A 22,611-nucleotide genomic window follows, 5' to 3' on the forward strand; every position below is an offset into this window, starting at 1 on the left:
GCAAATATTTTATATAATTATAAAACAAAATTTGGAGATACCCCTAAACACAAAAATAAAACTAATGAACCAGAGTATCCAGTTGGTGACAAAATAACACAAAGATGAACTCCTAGTGACTTTTAAAACACAACAATTTGTACATGCCACTACTATATTGGTGGTGGTGGTGTTAAATAGTTGTTCTAAGCATGTTACATGTGTAATATGAGATAATACAAAGGAGTAATTATGTTGGTGTCAAAAACTGGAATTTTCAGAGGGGTACAGATATAAGATTGATCTCAATAAATAAAACCCTTGTAGTCTTGAATTTGAATTGGGAATATCATGATATATATATATATATATTTTTAAAATATTTTTATTGTTCTTTAGAGAGAGAGGAAGGGAGAGGGAGAGAGAAAAATTGATGTGATAGTGAAATAATGGATTGGCTGCTTCCTGCATGCTGCCTATCGGTGAGTGAGCCCATAACTCAGGCATATGCCCTGACTAGAAATCGAATCAGCAACCTTTCAGTTCACAGAAAGACACCCAACCAACTAAGCCACAGGGGCCAGGGAATCATGATATATTTTATCTTTATAAAAAGCAACACTGGCCAGCTGGCATGGCTCAGGGGTTGAGCATTGACCTATGAACCAGGAGGTCGGGTTGCGGGTTCAAACCCCAGTAGGGGCTACAGGAGGCAGCTCATCAATGATTTTCATCATTGATGTTTCTCTCTCTTCCTCTCCCTTCCTTTCTGAAATCAACACAAATATATTAAAAAATAAATAAAAAGCAAACATTCTTTAGTTTTGTCCACTAAAAAGGTCAGAAACAAAGACCAACCTCATTGCAATAAGTGCTCCTTAAGCTTGCGGACTTTTAAGTTTCATTTCCAATGGACAGAACCAGGGAACCTTGGGGAAATGACTGATTCTCGGTCTGGTACAGAAAATGTACAAAATAAACTTGGCACATCGTGACATACCAGAAAGCACAATAGTTGTCAAAGACATTACCTACTAATGTAGTGCCAGTGTGGGCCAACTAAAAGAAGATCCCACTGGCAGCAAAGTGGACAATTTGGCCTCCTTTAAGGATAATGATTGCAAATCAAAACACATCAAATGTTTAAATCTATGCACTTGGGTTAAAATTTTTTAAACTTTCTATTTATTAATTGGAGAGAAGGGGCAGAGAGAAAGAGAAACATCAATTTTGGCCCAGCCCGTGTTGCTCAGTGGTCGAGCGTTGACCTACGAGCCAGGAGCTCATGGTTCAGTTCCTGGTCAGGGCACATGGCCCGGGTTGTGGGATTGATCTCAGTGTGGAATGTGCAGGAGGCAGCCGATCAATGATTCTCATTATTGATGTTTCTCTCTCTCTCTCTCTCCCTTCCTCTCTGTAATCAATAAAGGTTGCTTCTTGTATGTGCCCTGACCAGGCATCATACCTGCAACCTTGGTGTATCAGGACAACTGCCAGGGCTCATGTTAAATTATTTTTTATGTTAAAATAATGTCAAATAAACATAAAAGTTGCAGAAATAATGCACAGAGCCCCCATAAACCTTTTGCCCAATTGTTAACATTTCAGAGTTGAGAGTATCAGGTACACACATGGTATCTCATTAATCCTTAATACTTCACTGTATTTTTTTTGCATCCCAGTTTCTTTTTATTTTTTGTTCTTTTTTTCCTTTTTTTTTTAAAGTATGGAAGCTCAAGTATAAAATGTAGGGTTTTTTTTTAAGCTTTACAAAAAAAAACAAAATAAAACAAAAACTCCTTTTGCATTCCATAAAAATGGACAGAAAAGCACCTGGCCAGAAGAGCAGACGGTCGAGGCCCCCCACCCCCACAACGTGGTCTCCGAGGCCAGGGGCCAGCGTGCAGGACAGTGCTGAGGGCCACCTCTCCTTCCTCCCAGAGCTGTCCCCTGCTCCCCACCCCAACCCCAAGCAACTCCCAAACACACGTGGAGTCAGATTTCCAGTTTTTCTTCTTTCACACACCACAGTTATTTCATAAAATTTTTTTGTTTTACAGTTTTTACACCAATGTAACAAAAAGGTGGAAGGGGAGGCAGACAGTGTATTTTATGCCTATAAATGGGGGGAGGGGGGCGGGGGGGAGAGCCTGGGCAAACAAAACACACATGGTCTCTATGGAAACATCAAGTTCTGATAGCAAAATGTGGTGGGAAGCAGGCTTTAGAGACGGAGAGGGTATTTAGCGGCTTTATTCTCAGGGTGTGATAGCGCTGTGCAGGTCAGTGACACAGGTGTTGTGTGACCTGTCAGGGAGGAAAGGGACAGGGAAGGGAGCAGAAAATGAGTTTCCTAAGAAAGGAATCTAACAAGTGCATGGCATGTCCGGTTAGCGTGAAGCAGAGGTTTAACATTGCTGCTTTCTCTTCAAAGCCTCCACCAGGTCATTCTTAAGAGCTTCTTGTTTTGATTTGTCTGCAAAAGTCTGCACAGACCTCAGCCCATTGACGATGTCCTTTGTTTTTCCAAAGTAGATCTCATTCAGCATACTTCTGATGTTATTTTCCATGTCCTCTACCAGGCGCCCAATATTGGCTATGTGTGGCGAGGAGTCGCTCAGTTTCATCTTTCTCCACCTGTCTGGTAAGGCTGCCTCCAAGGTTCATGGTGCCAGAACCGGATTTGTTGGTTTGCAGCCACAGCGTCACCGTAGAGGTCAGCTTGTAATGAGCGGTGCGGCCACTGGGCTTCTGCACTGCCACCACGTGGATGGAATCCCAGCAGCCTCTGATCTTCTTTGATCCATCTCCAGCCTTCTTATGAGAATCACTCCAGCAAAGCCATGATCCAGATCCCAGAGGTAGACAGATGAGACGCTGCCTTCAAAATACAGGTCTCGATACTGGTCAAAGGCATTGTTGGCTTCCACCTCCAGCTTCCTCAGCCGAGCAGAAGGCATGGCCCCATCTTCCAAGGGAGGATCATACTTGTTACTCCATGGTGACCTACCTACACGAGTCCCTGTCTCTGTTGTAGTCACACAAAAGGTAATCCTTTCCCACCACTTTGTCTCTGGCGATTTTCAGTGGCTGGTCAACAGAAGACAGATCTTCACATAGACTGGGAACCAGGTCGATCAGGTCACTGAGGTTTTTCTCAATTTGCTGTGGAGGCAGGCACCTCATTAAGTCCAAGGCACAGTCCCGCTGCTGATCACTCATGGTGGCAGCGGCGATGGCTCTCCCTGCCTCAGTGTATTTTTCTTAAATACACTCTTCCACATAATCTCAGTACAACCTCAAAAACCAGGAAATTAATATTCATCTGATATTACCATGTAATTCCTAAATATTATTTATAGTTTCAATAAAGTCCTTTAAAGTTCCAGAATCCATCCCAGGATTACATATTATATTTTGTCATCTAATTCAATCTCCTTCAGTCTAGAACAATTCCTCAATCTTTCCTTGTCTTTCATGACCTTGGTACTTTGGAAAATTATAGGCTAGTTATTTTTAGAAAGCCTCTCAACTGATGTTTGTGTAATATTTTATTTGGGACAGGAACCATAGAGTGATGGTGTTCTCAGTGCATACAACTATCAGGAGGCATAAAATGTTGATTTCTTCCATCACTGATTATGCTAACCTGATCAAAATTGTCTGCTAGCATGATTTCTCCAGCATGATTTATTATGTTGTACTTGTTAATAAGTGAGTTATGGGAAAATACTTTGAAACTAATTATCCTGTTACCCAATAAACCTTCACCCACCAGATTTAATGTTCATTGATGAGCCAATTTTTGTTAGCTTCAACAAGAATTCTAGAGGATGGCTGCTGGCATTGGTTTGGTCAAATGACGATAGGGTCAATGACTCTGAGATCCTCTTGGCCTTTTTCTCATGGTAGCAAGATAGCTGCTACAGGGTGTAATATACTGACTGAAGTTGGGTGGTGGCAATATAGGGGTTCTTTTGACATAAGAAAAGCTCAAACTTGCAGATAATTTTTATGAGTTTATTTAAGCCAAAACCGATGCCAGGGATTAAGATCTAAAATGCTCTGCAAAAATAAAATAATAGTAATAAATAAAAACAAATAAAATGCTCTGCAAAATAACAACTGGCAGTTTTCTTTATGCATTCAAAATTAAAGAAGGAACACAAGGAAGATCACATGAAAGTGTGAAAAAGCAAGGTAGAGACTGGATTACAGAATAGTGAAGATTGTGCTCCCTTGAGGATGGTTATACTTTAGAGGAGGGGTCTGAAAGGGTGGTTCACATTTAAAAGGTTTTAAAAAGAGGCATTTCAAAGGTTAATCTAGATGCACAGAAATAAACCCTTTACTAAAAAGTTATATGCCTAGGATGTGCCTACCCACCATGACCTGCCCTGTTAGGAATTATGATCAGACCACCCTGTAAGGTTACTTTTCATAGAATTCCTTTTTCTTTATTTTTTAAATGTTTTTATTGATTTCAGAGAGAGGAAGGAAGAGGGATAGAGAGATAGAAACATTGATGAGAAACATCAATCAGCTGCCTCCTGAATGCTCCCACTGGGGATCAAGCCCAAAATTGGGACATGTGCCCTGATCAGGAATCGAACCATGATCTCCTGGGCGACACTGGCTGGGCCATAATAAAATTTTGTTGTTAATCATCTCTGAGGATATTTTTCCTTTTTTTTTTTTTTAGAAAGCGGGACGGGGAGACACAGAGAGAAACCTCAATGTGAGACACATCAATTGGTTGCCTCCTGCACATGCCCCAACTAGAGCCAGGAATCAAGCCTGCAACTGAAGTACCTGCCCTTGACTGGAATCAATCCCTGGACCCTTCAGTCCGCAGACCAATGTTTTATCCACTGAGCCAAACCAGCTAGAGCCATAATAAAATAAAATAAAATAATATTTTTAATTTTGGTATACTTCTTCCCAGTCTTTTATCTGGGCATTTTCTTCAATTGTTAGGGCTTCCTGGCACATAGTAAGCACTCAATAAACATTTGGAGAAGTCTTCTAGCTAAGTGGTTACTATATAGCTCTGGTGTGGAAACCTGCTTACTTATTAACTGTAGGACCCTGGGAGAGTCACTTTTTTAAAAATACCCATTTATTTATTTTTCCCATCAATGACTTCTGTGCCCTGTCTATAAATTGAGGCTGGTAAATTATGCCCACCTCCTGAATCACATGGTAATTGTTTAATTTTTTGAGGAACTGTTACAACATAAAAGATTTATTTTTTTTGTGGGACTACATTCTTTTATGGCATAATTTATTTAGATTAACAGTTCCTCAAAAATATTAAACACAGAATTACCATATGATCCAGCAATTCCACCCAAAAGAATTGAAAGCAGGGATTCACCCAGGTATTTGCATGCCATTCGTCGCAGCGTGATTCACAGTAGCAAAAGGTGGAAGCAACCAAGTGCCCATGGACAGATGAAGGAAAAACACAATGTGCCCTATCCATACGATGGAATACTATTCAGCCTAAAAAGGAAGGCCATCCTGATACCTGCTACAACATGGATAAACCCTGAGGACATCATGCTCGGTGAAATAAGCCAACACAAAAAGACAATACTGCAGGATTCCACTTTTATGAGGTCCCTAGAGGAGTGAAATTTGTGGGCAAAAAAAAGGGTGGGGGGATTCTATCGAAAGTGACCTCACTGGGTGGTCTGATCATAAGTTGCTAACTGGGTCTTGGCTGGTGTTGCTAAGTGGTTAGAGTGTTGGCCCGCTAACCAAAGGGTCCAGAGTTTGATTCTGTCAAGGGCACTTACCTGGGTTGCAGGTTCAATCCCAACCCAGGTCAGGGCACTTGCTGTGGGAGGCAGGCAATCAATGTGTCTTTCTCACATCAATGTTTGTTTTTTCTCTCTCTCTCCCCCCTTCTCCCTCCTTCCCTTCCACTTAAAAAAAAAAAAAAAAATTAATGGAGCCCTGGCTGGTTTGGCTCAGTGGATAGAGCACTGGCCTGTGGACTGGAGGGTCCTGGGTTCGATTCCAGTCAGGGGCACATGCTCGGATTCAACCGCTAGTAAGGGGCATGCAGGAGGCAGCCGATCAATGATTCTTTCTCATCATTGATGTTTCTATCTCTATCTCCCTCTACCTTCCTCTCTGAAATCAATAAAAATATATTTTTAAAAATCAATTGAGCCCAGCTGGGTGTGGCTCAGCAGTTAAGCGTTGACCCAGGAATCAAGAGGTTGCCAGCTCGATCTCCAGTAGGGGGCGTGCAGGAGGCTTCTGACCAATAATTCTCTCTCATCATTGATGTTTCTATCTCTCCCTCTCCCTCTCCCTTCCTTTCTGAAATCAATAAAAATACGTATTTTTAAAACATCAATGGAAAAATATTCTTGGTGAGTATTAACAAAAAACTAACTAAATTGCTAACTGGGCAGTTCATAGTGGGTAGTTACACCTGACAAATAACTTCTTTACTAAATAGCTTATCTTTGCCGTCAGCAAGCCCTGTTCATTGATCCCCTTAAAGCATAGGAAAGCACATGATCTTAACTATCCTGTAATTTGATCACCATCTTGCCTTCTCACACTTTCATATAATCTTCCTCCTTAATCTAAAATGCATAAAAGACATTGCAAATTGTTATTCTCCAAAGCATTTTTCTCAGTCTGTTGAGATTTTGCTTTCAGGTGTATCCTCTAATAATTTTTCCTCAAATAAATGTTTTAAAACTGATTTTAGAGAGAGGAAGGTAGAGAGGAAGAGGGAGAGAGAGACATCAATGTGAAACAAACATAGACCAGCTGCCTCCCAAAAGCACCCTGACCAGGATAGAACCTGGGTATGTAACCTTGACTGAGAATTGAACCCACCACCTTTTGGTGTACAGAACGATGCTCCAATGAACTGAGCCACACCCATCAGGGTTATCCCCAAATACATTCTAATAAAAATTCTCTATATGTTTGGACATTCTTAGGTTAACAAATTCAGAGACAGAAAATAGAATGGTGGGTGCCAGGGGATGGGGGATTTGGTGTTTAATGGGGGCAGAGTTTCATTTTGGGAAGATGAGAAAGATCTGGAGATTGATGGTGGTACAACAAATGTGAGTGTACCACATTAATGCCACTAAACTGTACTGTTAAAAATGGTTGAGATGGCCTTGGCCAGGTAGCTCAGTTGATTAGAGCATTGTCCCAATAAGCCAAGGTTATGGGTTTGATCCCGTCATGGCACATACAAAAATCAACCAATAAATGCATAAATAAGTGGAAAACAAATCGCTCTCTCTCCCTTCTTCTTTCTAAAAATCAATTAAAAATTTTTTTTGTAATGTTTATTTTACCATAAAAACAAAACAAAAAACTCTGAAGAACAGTGCCTAGTACAAAGCCAGCATGCTGTGCTTATTAAATTACTGAAATTAGAGTAACTGAAATAGTATCACTGGACTATCACCCTCAGTCTAAATACTGGCATGTGCCCAGGGCCTGGTCAACCTGAGGCTCCACAAAGATTTGATCTTTGACTCTTGAAACCTTTCGGGTGTTTGAGTGCTTCACTGGCCCTCCTGAAGTTCCCATTCACCCTCTGCCTCTCCATAGCACACCCTACCTAAACCCAGGGGACCTGAGATCCATGTAAATAGGCCCTGGATTGTGCACCCCACCAGATCCCCAGCCCAGGGTGCTCCTCAGCCTGGAGCATGGGCTCTGGCTCACCCAACTCCTGTGAGAACAGCCCCTATGACTCAAGAGCTCTTTTGGAGGGATGTCTGGGCAGGGCAGCCAGAGCCTGGAATCCCCCTCTGTTGGCTCTCCTAGGGGTCAAGAGCACAAGAGGTTCAGCCAGAGTCTGGAGCTTCTAGAACAGCTACTAGCACTCAAGTGAGAGAGAACACCCATTGGGTCATGTGATCAGTGCAGGGACAGGGCTGGGCACTCCCCTCGCTCCCTCCACTTTGGGAACCTGCCCTCAGGCCAGTCCTGCCCGTGTGGACAAGCATCCCATTCAGCCTTCCTCAGAGATCAGTCTGGGATGGGACTGGTACTGCCAACATGTGGGCCAGCCCCTCTTACTAGTCCTTGCTGGGACCCCAAGTGGTGGCCAGGTGGGGAATAGATGGAAGAAATGAGCAGTCCAACTCCCAGAGCTGGGAGTTGAAAGCAGTGGACACAGCCCACCTCCTCCTGGAGGACCACCCTCAAGTCCTAAAGCTGGTGGTCCTTGCAGCAAGGAGTTTAAAGTCACTCCCCACCCCTCAGCCTTCCCTCCCACCCTTACCCCCCCCCAGGGCCTCCGTAGCCAGCTCAGGAGGCCTCTGCATGGTCCGGAGCAGGGGTTCAGGCCTGGTGTTCTAGCTCCCTGTGAGGCTGAGCCTGGTGGTGCAGCCCCGTAGAGGATGTGTGCAGCAAGGGGCCTGGCTCAGGGGTGGCCACCTGGAGCAGAGAAAGAAGACAAAAGTGCAGCGGCAGGTTTCTGTCCAGGAAGTCGGGTTACACATTTTAGTAACGGGACAGAGAAATGAGGCATTGGGGCAACAGGGGCCACAGGGAGAATAAGAGATCTGAGAGCTGGGGTTTGGCGTCAATCTTACAAAGTGTATAAAGAATCTGTTTCTCTACAATAACAAAAAAACAAAGGCTACAAGAGCTGTTGTATATACAAAACACTGAGATATTGCTTCACTTGCAAACAGTTCCTGACCAGACAGGGAGACAAGACAGAGAGAAGGGCACAGGGAGGGGTGGGGAGTGCGCTGCGTGCAGAAAGGGGGGGAGGTCTTCTCCCAGCATAAATCTACAGGCAGGAGCTGGATTCACGCACGCACAGGAGAGGCTGAGGTCAAAGGCGGTGCTGACTGTATGTGGGTGGTAGGATGCTGGAGCCTGTCTGCCTGACCCAGTCCCCTGGTCACTTGTTCTTCGGGCTTCTGCCCAGAGGGGGGTTCTGGGTAGGGACCAGGGCCAGCTGGGACAACTAGCCAGAGAGGAAGGGAGGTAATTGCTCCCCGGAGTCTGCTGTGGAAAATTGAAGCCTGTTTGGTGTGCCCATCCTCTTGCCTCTGGCTGGCCTGGTCCATCCTGCCACCCTCCCCACACCACCCAGAGGCCCACTGGGACCCAAGAAGAATAGGTGCAGCAGCCAGGTTTCAAGCTTCCCTGGGGTGGGGGAGAACAGATGGTGCAGCTGGACTCCTGTTCTTCCTAAGCCCCAGTTGTCTGCAGAGCTCAGTGGAGGGGTAGGAGCCAGTCACAGAGGGACAGAGAGGGTCAGGTCAGAGAAGACATCATGATGAGGGGCAGGCGAAGGATGAGGATGTGCACGCACGCATATTTGGACGAGGCACGGGGCAGTCACAGGTTCTGGCAGCATTGCAGCTTGTTCGGTTTCTGTCCATCAGTAGTGGGTGGCACGCTGATGTCCACCACGTTGTTACCAGGGGACTCATCATGGGCTGCGCGGTCTGCAATTTGCTTCTGTGACACGATGCGGTAGATCTCTGCAATGGGGGGATGTGAGGTGAGTGCCCTGCATACTCTTGGCCTACCTGCACCTCTAACATAAGGGTTCTCCCCTGTGCACTCAGCAAGGGTAGAACCTACATCTGGTCACAGAGATACCCTCCCCAGCCCAGGACTCTTCTTCGTAAAGTTCAGAGACCCCCTTCTCCTCAGAATAAACTTCCAGAAAACCAGGAGCTCTGGGCCTGAGGCCATCTGCAGTCCCCTCTGGCTGTTCCCTGATGGAGCCATGGGTTCACCCATGGAGCTGGGAGCCAAGTGCCAGTAGAGGTGGGATCTAGCCTGATTTCACAGAGCTTGCCATGTCTGTTCTCCTGTCCAGACTAACCAGCAGGTTTAAGGAATGAAGGGTCAGGGGCTGCATTTTGAAGCTTGCAACCAGTGTGGCTGGTGTCCTTCCCACACCACCTTTGGTGGGCCTGCTAGGGGTTCCTGTGGCCCCCACCAGACCCTGGGATAACCTGTGAGAATGTTCTTGAAAGCTTCCTCTACGTTGGTGGAGTCCAAGGCTGAAGTCTCAATGAAGGACAAGTTGTTCTTCTCTGGAACAGAGAGAAGGTTGCCCAGGTGAGCAGGGGGCTCTCCTGTATCCCCTAGGGGCCCATGTGTGCCTACTCACTCACCTGGCCCAGGAAATGAAGGGCTGGGGCCAAGAGGGTAGGACTTAGATGCCCACTCTGTGAAGAAGGGAGGATGGCACTGTGGCCTTGCTCACAGCCAGGGAAAATGGGAAGGACCTGGAGGAGGCTGTGGCTTTCCAGAAACTTCACGGATGCCTTAATCAAAGTCCCGCTCTCAGGGGCTGGCCCCTGCAGGAGGGCCCCAACCCTAAGTGAAACCCTTCACCAACTGGTAGGTGCTCACCTGCGAAGGCTCGGGCCTCATCAGTGGGCACAGCCCGCAGGTGGCGCAGGTCACTCTTGTTGCCCACCAGCATGATAACGATGTTACTGTCAGCATGGTCCCTCAGCTCCTTCAGCCAGCGTTCCACATTCTCGTATGTCAGGTGCTTGGCGATGTCATACACCAGCAGTGCACCCACTGCACCTCGGTAGTACCTGTGGGGACAGGGGGCAGGGCCCAGGAATGAGCTGCCTGCCAGCGCCCCATGGGGGCCCCCAAGACTCTGAGGGCAGCAGTTCCTGGACCCACACAGAGCCCAGCCGAGAAGCGACCTTCATGGCCTTGCAAGAGGACTCTGTGCCCAGATTCAGCTCAAGACTGTGGGGGCCTATCTTAGCCGGTTTGGCTCAGTGGATAGAGTGTTGGTCTGTGGACTGAAGGATCCCAGATTCTATTCCGGTCAAGGACACATGCCCAGGTTGTGGGCTTGGTCCCCAGTAGGGGGCGTGCAGGAGGCAGTTGATCAATGATTTTTGCTCACCATTCATATTTCAATTTCTCTCTCCCGTTCTCTCTGAAATCAATAAAAAATATACAGTAAGAAAACAAATAAATAAAAAGGCTGTGGAGGCCTGAGGAGGGAGTTAAGGGCCTGAGGTCAGAAGACACCCACAACAAGGGAGAAGGAAACCTTGCCTGTGCAGGAAAAGGGCTGCTGCTAGGCAAAAGCTCCAATGAAGACGACTAATGGACACATATGCACCCTGAGGGATTAAAGAGATGAAGAGGTAACCAGGCTTTAGTGGAAGGCATTGAGAGGAAAGCGTGTGACTAATGGGGAAATGGCCAAGGGGTCTGGAAGGAGGCAGCTCCAGTAGGTCCTGATGGCTGGGTGGCCATAGGGAGCCAAGGAAAGAGGAAGACTTGGAACATAGCCAGGCAGGGCAGGCCAAGCAGGCAGGACTGAGGGGTGGGCAGAGTGGAATGGCCCACTCCAGGGGTCAGAGGAGCCATTGGACGTGCCCACATGAGGTCACAGAGCGGTCAAGAGTGGGCAATGGTCTTCCGAGGGTCCCACCACTCCTGGGGCGGGGGAGTCTCATCCCTCCACCCTGGGCCAAATGCTCTCAGGGTTGCGCTCTCCCCTTCTCCTCCTGCCCAACTCCTACCCCTCCTTCAGAGCCCACTAGCCCTATGTCCAAGACCTACATTTCCTCATCCCTGCCACTCACGCGGAGGTGATGGCGCGGTAGCGTTCCTGGCCAGCGGTGTCCCAGATCTGCGCCTTGATGGTCTTGCCGTCCACCTGGATGCTGCGGGTGGCAAACTCCACACCAATGGTGCTCTTGCTCTCCAGGTTGAATTCGTTGCGGGTAAAGCGGGACAGCAGGTTGCTCTTCCCCACACCCGAGTCCCCGATGAGCACCACTGTAAGGGTGGGGAGGGATATAGGTACGGCTCCATGGGGCAGAGCAGGGCAGCTCACCAAGCAAAGACTCACATGCCACTCACGTCCACCTGCAGAGCCTTCACAGCAGTGCCCCAGGTTCTTCAGAAATGTGACAGCTAACAACAGGGTGGAGTCAGAGCTGTCTAGAGCCCCTTGCCCAAGGTACCACATTTCTTGGTGCAGAAGCAAACAGTGGCTCCAGGTTTCCAGAAACACAGCCACTGCAGACAGCACAATACCCTTGCCTATGTCTAACCCTTCAGAGCAGGGCTGTTCCAGCTAAGGCATAGGGACCCATGCATCCTGGCAGGCATGTGGCTCGGGGATCCATCAACCCCCAAACTTTCACTGCAGCCTGGAGGCCCAAGTAAACTGTGGGGTGGGTGACCTTGGGCTAGTCCAGGGGTGGGCAAACTTTTTGACTCGAGGGCCACAATGGGTTCTTAAACTGGACCGGAGGGCCGGAACAAAAGCATGGATGGAGTGTTTGTGTGAACTAATATAAATTCAAAGTAAACATCATTACATAAAAGGGTACGGTCTTTTTTTTTTTTTTAGTTTTATTCATTTCAAACGGGCCAGATCCGGCCCGCGGGCCGTAGTTTGCCTACGGCTGGGCTAGTCACTTAATCTCTCTGGACTGCCTTTTCCACAGGTGTGAAAAGAAAGACAGGAACCAGTTTAGGGAAGGGGACACAAGAACTTGCAGGATCAGAACTCAGCCAGCATCCAGCCGGCTAGACAGGTGGAAAAACAATTATTATTGTACCACCACGTTCCTACCGACAAGAATTTGGCTCCAGAGTTTTAAGTAACAGGAAATGAGAAGCCTCACGTCCCATGCCCACCCTGTTGCTTCTTCATGGAAAGTGGCTGCAAGCAAACCAACATTCAGCCCAGCACAGCCAACTTGCCCATTCAAAAGAGAAATGTGCCCTCTGCATGGAATTAAGAGGGAATAGAGCCTGCTCATCCTCCCTTCAGCTAATCCCCAGGGTTGGACCATTCTGCAGGGACATCCAGGACAAGAGCCCTCCAGAGCAGGGCAAAGCAGTCCTGGTGGGTCTTTCCCATTAGGAGTGGGGCCACTCGAGATGATCCAGGAAGGTCCTAGGCCTGGGAAGGCTGGCCTCAGCCCCAGGGCATATTGGAGGAGAATTGTGTTTGTGTGTGTGTACACATGCATGGGTGTATATGCAGCACAGAAGGAACAACACACAGCAGAGATCAGATGCCCCGGCTGGAAACCACATGGATTCCCAAGTATGGGCCTTGGGCTCTGGCATCTGAGCGTGGATCTGTCCAGTGGAGAGCTGTCAGCACTGCAGGCTTGGTCACCCTCGGGCCGATGAAAAATGTTATGTGTGCATGTCCAGATTCTCCCAACTTCTTACCACTGTCTCTGCCCCAACCCTAGGTAATCCAGGCAGCCTCCCCTCTAGTGTCCCTGAGTTCACTCTCATCTCCAACCAACAGGCTGTTCTCCCGAGGCAGCCACCAGGGGGTACTTGTGAGCACCTGAGTCAGGTCCTGCTCCTCTTCTGCCCACAGACCTCCAGGGCTCCCACCTCCCTTGGGGTAAAAGCCTAAGTCCTCCCTAGGACTCACAAGGCCCTGCATGACCTGTCCCTGTCCCCTCCCTGCCTTCACCTCCTCTCTCTCCCCTGCTTGCCGACTCTGCCCCTGCCACACAGGCCTCCTCACTAGGACTCAGAGATGTGCAAGTGCACACTGCCTTTTGCCTGGAATGTTCTTCCCCAGGTACCCACCTGGTTCCTACCCTCATCTCCATGTGGTGCCTTAGATGGCACTCAATCAAGGAGGCCTTCCCTGCAGTCCTCTTAATACCCCTCTCCTCCAAAACTCGCCACTTGCACCCCCTGCCTTTCCTCCATAGCTCTTGCCACCCTCCCACACTTGCCAGGTTTCACTTATTTGTTTTTCGTCCGTCTTCTTCAAGGGTATGATATCAGATGGTCTCATTCCCTGCTGTATCCCCAGGCCCTGGCACAGAACCCCACACATAGGACAGAGTGAACAAATTATAAAGTGGCTGCAAGAATAGGACGAGGGCCACCAGTCATTGCCCATATAAATGTTGGAAAGGCCAGGATGCCCAGGCACTCCCTGACATAGGTGCCTGCTGCAGAGAGGTGGCCAGCAGGGCAGTGGCTGGGTTGGCTCTATCAAAGGCACAAGCGATCTATTGTCTTGGGAAAATAAAGGGCCCTTGAGGACACGACCCCTAGCATTTCCAAAGAAGTTGGTAGCAATGCTGGCCAGGAAATGGCCTCCCTAGACACGCCACTTGGCTGGCAGGGCAGGCAAGCCTAGTTGGCAAAAACAAAGAACTGGCACCTCTTGAAGGCCTGTGTCCTCTGGCCTGCCCCATAACAGTGTAGCACCACCAGGGCCCACACTCAGATGCTCAGGCAAACTGAGTGGCCATTTGGGTGGGGAGCACACTCCCCTACTTCAGGCAGAGCAGAGTCCCATCTCTCCTCCAGGAAGCAGACCCTGATTATCCCAGGCTCCAGGGGCCAGCACTTGGGAGCAATCTTACCAGAGCTAGTCCCCTGGAAATTAGAGAACAAAGAAGAGGTTTTTAAGCTGGGGCACAGGCACGGCCACCATCTGCAATGGGAGAAGATGGTGTGCTTGGTTCTGGGACCAGTGGGCCTGGTGGAGTCCTGTACAGGTGGCAGAGCCAGGAGGCTACCTTGGGAGCACTTGGCAGAGAGAGGTGAGCATTGGGGCTGGCAGTCACTCTCTCCTTGCCCCCTTCCCCAAAAGTACTCATAGATGGGGCAAGGGTGTAAACAACCCAGAGAACAGGGCTCTGGGCCACCGTGGAAGCTTCCCACATCAACCACGTCCTTATGGGCCAGGTGAGTGGCTCTAGAAAGGCCTCGGTGGCCCTTGGGGACACCACTGCTCCCACTATAGACACCATAGCCTGGTCAATCAGAGGAGAAATCAGGGAGCCTTAGGGGACTGATGGGGCTGGGAAAATGACCCACAGTTGACAAGATAAATGTGAGAATCTATAATTAGGTACAAACAAACAACCTCACTCCTGGGGAAAGGGGAGTGTGCAGCAAATACCCAGGAGGATCTGCTGGCCTTGGCAGTGGAGGTCAGGAAAGCCAACATGTGATATGGCTGCCAAAACAAACAAGACTGGTGGGAGGGCTGGACAGGCCGCAACCAGTGTCCCAAAGTGAGAGGTTGGCCCCTTTGTGCCCAAGACAGGGCCAGGGGAAGGTGACAGAAGCCTGAGGAAGGCTGGGCACAGGGTGGGGGTGGGGTGGGAGGATGACTGTCCCCTTTTCTGCTAAAGGGTGGCCTTTACCAGGTGGCAGGGTCAAGGAGAAAGCTGGCCCTGGTCAACTCTTCTGATGCAGTCATGTCTTGGGTGCCTTTCTAATGCCCAGGCCTGACTCTTTGCAGGCCATGGGGTCTCAGGAAGGGCTGGGACGGGAGGGCGTACAGAATATTTATGTATCTGTCTACTCGCCATATTTATGTGGGGGTTGTGGTATGCCTGCCGGCTTCCCTCCTCCCTTCTTTATTTGCCAGAGCCAAATAGACTTTCCTTTTCCCATTTAAAAGAATGAAAACCTGGGTAAATTCAAAGACAAACGTTAACCCTTTTCGGTCCAACCTCGAGGCTGACTCGACAGACCAGGTGCTAGGAGCAGGTCCAACGTCAAACAATAAGAACATTAAAAAGTTCAACATTCAATCCCGTCAATTAATTTGGACCAGACTATTTGAATTCCAAAAATAACATTGGAACGCAAAGGGTTAAAGGATAAAGGTGGGGGGGGGGGGTCCTCCAACAAGGAGGTCTCAGATGACCACAGTTTGGAGAGCCCTGACCGTATGGACTCAGAAAAGGAGGTCAGTGGGGGAAGGAGGCAGGGCAGGCGGGCACCATCCCCCCATGCCAGGTGCTACAGAAGTGGAATTAGTGTTTCCAGGAAGTGGACTAGAGACCAATCCTGGGAAGTACACAGCTGCTCCATTGCCCCTGACCCAGTAACTGAACTTCTGAGAACATACTTCAAGGAAATAACCCAAAGGGCAAAAGATGATTTGTGCAAACACTTGGAATTACTTACTTATATCAGCAAACAATTGAAAATAACAAGCAAATGACCACAGAAACATGGAAGGGGTGATAGGGGGAATGCTCCCTGCCCTGGCAATGCCAGGGCCAGGTGTATGCCCCACCTTGATCCAGGAGCAGCCACCTAAGGGCAGACTGGGTAGCAAGATTGGAATCCAGACCACCTGTCATCAGTCCCCAAAACCCTAACAGAACTTCCCCTGCCTCTAAGGTGAGACCAACCACAAGGCTTAGTCTGCACCAGGGCCTTGACCACATGCCTGCTGACCACACGGCCTCAACTGCCAGTGACATATTAGCCTGCAGGCACCTCCCAGAGCCCACGGTGCTGGGTGAAGACTCTGGGCTCTGCAATGGGCACTCCCCCACGCAGGTAAGGAGTGCTCCGTCCACTCTCCACACCTCTAAAGTTTGCTGGTCGCGTGCCCCAAGATGCTGGATGGTCACCCAATAAGGAAAGATTCCAACAGCTAGTGTGGCAGGCAGACCCTCACACAGCAGGCAGCAGAGCAAATGTACCCCATGTGGACCTGGCCAATTTGACTCAGTAGTTATAGTATCAGCCTGTGGACCGAAGGGCTGTGGGTTCAATTCCCGTCAAGGGCACATACCTCAGTTGCAGGTTTTATCCCTGGCCCTGGCAACCAATCAATGTGTCTCTCTCACTTCAATGTTTCTCTCTCTGTCTCTATCTTTCTTTTCTCTCCCCACCCTTCCTCCCTACCCTCCTCTCTCTCTCTAAAAAAAAAAAGGCAATGTGAAAAATATCCTCAGGTGAGGATTTTTTTAAAAAGTACCCTGTGTGGGCCCAGGAGTTAGCTCTCAAGGGCAGCCACTAACAGCCAGCAGGGACAGCAGAAGGCCTGGCCAAAGTCCAGCTTGGCACAGAAGGCACTATAAAGCCAGTGACCCCTAAACCAGCTGAGCTGAGAAATGAAGGACTCTAGCAACATGTAGCAAGTCTCTTCGGCTTGGGGCGGGGTGAAGGAGTTCCCCAACTGGCTGCAGGCCAGCTATGGCTGCCTGACCTACATAGGCCATACTTGAGGCTCACAAAGCCCTATGTCCCTCCGGCTGGGAAAATCCTCCAGAAGGTTGGCCCAGACCCAAGCCATCATCGTGCTGTGTTGAAGGAGGCTGTCTGGTACCTTAGTCCCAGATCCTGGCCATAAGCTCCCCCAAATACACTCCCTAAGTGGCAAAGCCAACAAATGGCCTGGTTTCAAATTCTGCTCTAACACTTATTCACTATGTCCTTATCTCCTTGGGCCTGTTTCCAAGTCCATAAAAGAAGACACTGGATAATACTGACCTCCCAGGGTTGTGGTGAGGATTTCAATGAATTTTTGTGTGTAAAGAGCTTAGAAAAGTGCAGGTACTGGGTGGTGCTATTAAGAGTTCTAAGTGTGTGCTTGCTCCCGCAGCACATACACTAAAATTGGAATGATAGAGATTAGCAAGGCCCCATGAGAAAGGATGATACGCAAATTCATGAAGCCTTATGTGCCAGATAAAATTATAGATGGGAATTTTTTGTGTATCATCCACTATTATGAGTAATCATTAAGCGATTTATATACCTCTTGAAAAAAAAGAGTTCTAAGAGGTAAGAGAGATAACTTGCTATTAACCACCAGGCCTGGGCCCAACACACAGTCCCCCACTCCCACGCCAGGCACTCCTCCACGCAATCTGGTGACCCCCAACACACAACTCAATCCGCAGAGTCCACGCCTCCCTTCTTGGCCACGCCTCTAAAGGTGCTCCTACCAAGTCTAACCACGCCCACCCTGTGAAGAGTACCGCCCCATCCGTCCGCCCTCTTCTTGGACACGCCCACAACATCCTAGCCCCGCCTCCAATGGTTCCACCCCCACCCCCACCCCAATGGAGCTTTCCACCCAGACCGGCCCTCAAAAGGTGGGGCGGTCCCGTCCCCTCCCGAGGCCTCGCCCCCAACGGCCTCTCCCACCGCTGGGGGCCCCACCTCCTCTGGGCTCGAGCCCTGCCTGGGCGCATCCAGGGAACCTCAGGCCCTTCAGGTCAGCCGAGTCTGCAGGGTCGCATACGCCGGCCCAAAGCTGTCGAGATCAGCCTGCCCCGGCCTTCTCAACTGCCTGTCCCGCCGGACCCCAAGTCCTGGGCTCCGACCTGGGCCCAGCGGCCTAGACGGAACTTCGGCCCGCCTGTTGGCCGCCGGCACCTCGTCCATTTGTGCCCCACCGGCCGTACCTTTGAATAGGTAGTCGTACTCGTCGTCCCGGGTCCCCATTGTCCTGGCGCTTCCGGCGGGATCCACGACGCCGCAGCCCCACCACAAACACCCGACGGGGGCGGGGCCGGCGCCGCGCAGAGCGGCGGCAGGATAGTCAATCAGCACCGGGTGGCGTAGCGACGGGCACCCAGAGCAGCCAATCAGAGGCGGAAGCAGAGCCTCGGGGGTGGGCGCCGCCTGGGATCCACCTTCCTCGCCTCCGGTCGGCTGTAGAAAGGCGGAAGGAATGCGGACCTTTCTGAAGTGACAGCCCCGGCAACCTCTCAGAGACTGGAACGGGAAGGCGGGGCGGAAAGCTGGAATAATTAAACGGATTGACGGAGCGAGTAGCCAATGAGAGACTTGATACAGACCGTGCCTGACCAACAGCGGAACTCTCCGGGAAGGAAAATGGGACTACGCCCAGGTAATGTTACGCTATCCAACGTCCGGATGACATCATAGGTCAATGTATGGGCCCACCGGCTCCGCCCCCATTAATGACCGTTTCCCGAGGCCTCTGCGCGAGGTCTTTTCCACCTTGAGGTCCTTTCTCTCTCGGTTGCAGTTTTCGTCCTTACATTGGCGACTCATAACGTTAACCCTCTGCCTCAGTTTCCCTTTCTGTATAACAGGAAAGAAACCCACCTCATGGAAACTTTTGAAGATAATCTAGATCTTTTCCCTAAACATGTACTAAATTAACCACCCACTTTCTGTCATTAAGGTTTTTTTTAATTGTTGACATTATGGTTGCCCCCCCATTCTCTCCCTTTGCGCCCCTCCACCCAGACCCCGACCTCCTCTCCCTCTGGCTGTAACCACATTGTTGTCTGTGTCCATGGGGTATGCATATATGTTCTTTGTCTATTCTCTTCTTTCCCTCAGCAACCGCCCCCCCCCCCACTCCCCTCTGATACCTGTTAGGTTAGTCTGTACCATCCTATATAATAATATTATCATCATCCTATCTAATAAAAGAGAAACATGGTAATTAGCATACGACCACTACCCTTCCCATTGGCTAATCAGGGCAATATGCAAATTAACTGCCAGCCAAGATGGCGGCTGGCAGCCAGGCAGCTGACGCGAACAGGGAGGCTTGCTTGCTTCAGTGATGGAGGAAGCCAAGCTTCCCCGCCTGCCTTGCCAGCCTCTCAGCTGCACTCTAAGCAACATTGTAACAAATATAGAAGCTGAACAAAACCCCAGGCTTCAGCCAGCAGGACTGCAACATTGTTTCAAATACAGAAGGTAAACAAAGGCCAGAAACCTGCTTTCAGCAGCGGAGGTCTCATAGCTGAAGCCGAGCCTCAGAGCTAAAGCTGGCCCAGAATTTTTAAAAAAAGGAAAAAAGGACAGGTTGGGAGCTTCAGTCACCCGCTAGCTTGAAAACGGCCCTCAGCCCCTCACCCAGGCTGGCCAGGCACCCAAGCGGGACCCCCACCCTGATCCAGGACACCCTTCAGGGCAAACCAGCTAGCCCCCACCCATGCACCAGGCTTCTATCCTATATAGTAAAAGGGTAATATGCCTCCCAGCACCAGGATCAGCGGAGCAGGGGGCAGCGCCCAAACCCCCTGATCGCCCTGCGGCTCTGTGTGTGACAGGGGGTGGGGCCACAACCTCCCTATCCACCCTGCTCTGTTCGTGACAGCGGGTAGCTCCTCAACCCCCTGATCAGCTCTGCTCTGTGCGTGACAGGGGGAGCTCCCCAACCCCCTGATCGCCCTGCGGCTCTGTGTGTGACAGGGTGCAGCGCCCCAACCCTCTGATGGGCCCTGCTCTGTGTGTGACAAGGGGGAGCTCCCCAACCCCCTGATGGTCCCTGATCTGTGCGTGACAGGGGGGAGCTCCTCAACCCCCTGATGGGCCCTGCTCTGTGCGTGATAGGGGGCAGCGCCCCAACCCCCTGATCGGCCCTGCTCTGTGCGTGACAGGGGGGAGCTCCCCCAACCCCCTGAAGGGCCCTGCTCTGTGTGTGACAGGGGGGAGCTCCCCAACCCCCTGATGGGCCCTGATCTGTGCGTGACAGGGGGGAGCTCCTCAACCCCCTGATGGGCCCTGCTCTGTGTGTGATAGGGGGCAGCGCCCCAACCCCCTGATCGGCCCTGCTCTGTGCGTGACGGGGGTGGTGCCGCAACCTCCCTATCGACCCTGCCTTGAGTGTGACAGGGGGTGGCACCGCAACCTCCCGATCCGCCCTGCTCTGTGCATGACAGGGGGCAGCGCCCCAATTCCCCAATCGGCCCTGCCTTGAGCCCGACCAGGGGCTGCACCTAGGGATTGGGCCTGCCCTCTGCCACCCGGGAGCAGGCCTACGCCAGCAGGTCGTTATCTCCCGAGGGGTCCCAGACTGCGAGAGGGCACAGGCCGGGCTGAGGGACCCCCCCCCCCCCGAGTGCACAAATTTTTGTGCACCGGGCCTCTAGTCCTATATAATAAAAGGCTAATATGCAAATAGACCAAACGCTGGAACAACCAAACAACTGGTCACTATGACGTGTGCTGACCACCAGGGGGCATGTGCAGAACATGGCGGGCGTTGTCTGCAGTGAGATAATGGAGCAGGTCAGTGGGGGCACCAGACCAAGGTGAGGCACTGGTTGTTGTCATCGGGGCAAGCGTCTGGTGGTTACCGAAAATTCTTTGCTCCCGTGTGCCACAGTCCCAATCACTCGACTGCGGCTGCTGGCCCTGATGGCCCCTGAGGGCTTCTCCACCTCCCCCTGCTCCTGAGGGGCGAGCTGGGCTGGTGCCATCAGTGCGTGGGAGTGGCGGTAGCAGGAGCAAGGCTGCCGGCAAACAGGGGACTGGGAGCGCAGTGGGAGGGGCTGGGCAGGGGCACAGAGGATGAGCTGAAACTCACTCCTGTGCCTACCACAGCCTCGCAGCCCACAGTTCCTTTCAAGGTGCATGAATTCGTGCACTGGTCCCTAGTATATAATAAAAGCATAATATGCAATTCATCAGTTGGGGGAACGACTATGATGTGCACTGACCACCAGGGGGCAGACACTCAATGCAGGAGCTGCCCCCTGGTGGTCAGTGTGCTCCCACAGGGGGAGTGCCACTCAGCCAGAAGCCAAGCTGAGGGCTGGATAGCACAGCGGTGGTGGCAGAAACCTCTCCCACCTACACTGCAGGTGGGCAGTAAGGAGCCAGGAGTCCCAGACTGTGAGAGGGCACAGGCTGGGCTGAGGGACCCGTTCACCCCCCCCCCATGCATGAATCTCGTGCACCAGGCCTCTAGTGTATCCATAACTCTGGTTCTATTTTGTTCATCAGTTTATTTTGTTCATTGGATTCCACGTATAAGTGAGATCATACCGTATTTGTCTTTCTATGACTGGCTTATTTTGCTTAGCATTATAATCTCCAGGTCCATCCATGCTGTCAAATGGTGAGAGTTCTTATTTATAACCGCATAGTATTCCATTGTGTAAATGTACCACAGCATTTTTATCCACTCATCTACTGATGGGCACTTGGGCTGTTTCCAGATCTTAGCTATTGTAAATAACACTGCTGTGAACATAGGGTATATGTATTCTTTCTGATTGGTGTTTTGGGATTGAATATAGGGGTACATGTATTCTTTCTGATTGGTGTTTTAGGATTCTTGTCTTTTTAAAAAATATTTTTTTTATTGATTTCAAAGAGGGAGAGAAATAGAAACATCAATAAGGAGAGAGAAAGAATCATTGCTCGGCTGCCTCCTGCACACCCCCTACTGGGGATCAAGTTTGCAACCTGGGAATGTGCCCTTGAGCGGAATCTAACCCTTCAGCCTGCAGGCCCACGCTCTATCCACTGAGCCAAACCGGCTAGGGCCAAATATAATCTTTACTGGACATCAGACTCTGTCCAACATAATCTCTCCTCTCTGTCCCTTACCCTATTTCATTACACACACACACACACACACACACACACACACACTCCCCACCCCAGGATTTCTCACTACCTAACCTTAAAGTATATACAGTCGGGTTACGTCGGACTCGACGTATGTCATTTTGTGGTTACATCACCATTTCCCATTTATTTATATATATAAAAAAGTTCCGTAATTTCGACGTATGTACATATATGCTTTATGTTTTTATTATTATTTTTTTACCACAAGTAAAGGTCAGGAATTGTTATGTTTCTTTTAATTTTTTTTACTGTTTCACTTCATTACTGCTGTGTATGTGCTCCATCTGAGTGACGTAGGGGCTTATGTAGGTGGGTTCCGACTTACAGTGAAAATCGTGTTATGTCACACTGTAGGAACGGATCTCCGACATAACCCGAGGACCTACTGTATTTCTTTCTTGGTCCATTAATCTGTTTAGTTTCTGTCTCTAGTCAATAATATTATCAGCCTCGTGATGGCATAGATGTGTCTGTCGTAATCACTGTTGTTCTCAATAAATATTTGGAATATGT

The 22,611-nt window shown here is 49.9% G+C and overlaps 1 protein-coding gene and 2 pseudogenes across 2 annotated transcripts; 1 reads left to right on the forward strand and 2 right to left on the reverse strand.

Moving 5' to 3' along the window:
* Positions 1 to 1,974: 1,974 nt before the first annotated feature.
* On the reverse strand, positions 1,975 to 4,547 carry LOC118659193 (annotated as a pseudogene).
* Positions 4,548 to 8,449: 3,902 nt separating this feature from the next.
* RAB11B (RAB11B, member RAS oncogene family) lies at positions 8,450 to 18,335 on the reverse strand. Of its 2 annotated transcripts, XM_036315387.1 has the most exons (5): positions 18,156 to 18,314; positions 11,574 to 11,769; positions 10,363 to 10,556; positions 9,960 to 10,040; positions 8,450 to 9,476 (listed from the first exon to the last, which is right to left on the reverse strand). In XM_036315387.1, exons 1-5 carry the CDS (start codon positions 18,193 to 18,195, stop codon positions 9,331 to 9,333), a joined length of 657 nt encoding a protein of 218 aa, XP_036171280.1. In that variant the 5' UTR covers positions 18,196 to 18,314; the 3' UTR covers positions 8,450 to 9,330. The 2 variants fall into 2 exon arrangements, with proteins under 2 accessions (XP_036171280.1, XP_036171281.1); XM_036315388.1 differs by lacking the exon at positions 9,960 to 10,040 and having other exon boundaries at positions 18,156 to 18,335.
* LOC118659435 lies at positions 17,332 to 17,444 on the forward strand (annotated as a pseudogene).
* Positions 18,336 to 22,611: the final 4,276 nt, after the last annotated feature.

Source organism: Myotis myotis, unplaced genomic scaffold (genome assembly GCF_014108235.1).
Source record: "Myotis myotis isolate mMyoMyo1 unplaced genomic scaffold, mMyoMyo1.p scaffold_m19_p_6, whole genome shotgun sequence".
In the NCBI taxonomy this organism is placed as follows: Eukaryota; Metazoa; Chordata; class Mammalia; order Chiroptera; family Vespertilionidae; genus Myotis; species Myotis myotis.

Excerpts from the sequence above, each read along its gene's own strand:
- RAB11B (XM_036315387.1), bottom strand. The coding sequence starts at position 18,195 with ATGGGGACCCGGGACGACGAGTACGACTACCTATTCAAAG. Across the intron at positions 11,770-18,155 it reads GTACGACTACCTATTCAAAG|TGGTGCTCATCGGGGACTCG; the intron begins GTACGGCCGGTG and ends CCACCCTTACAG. Across the intron at positions 9,477-9,959 it reads TTTCAAGAACATTCTCACAG|AGATCTACCGCATCGTGTCA; the intron begins GTTATCCCAGGG and ends CCCCCATTGCAG.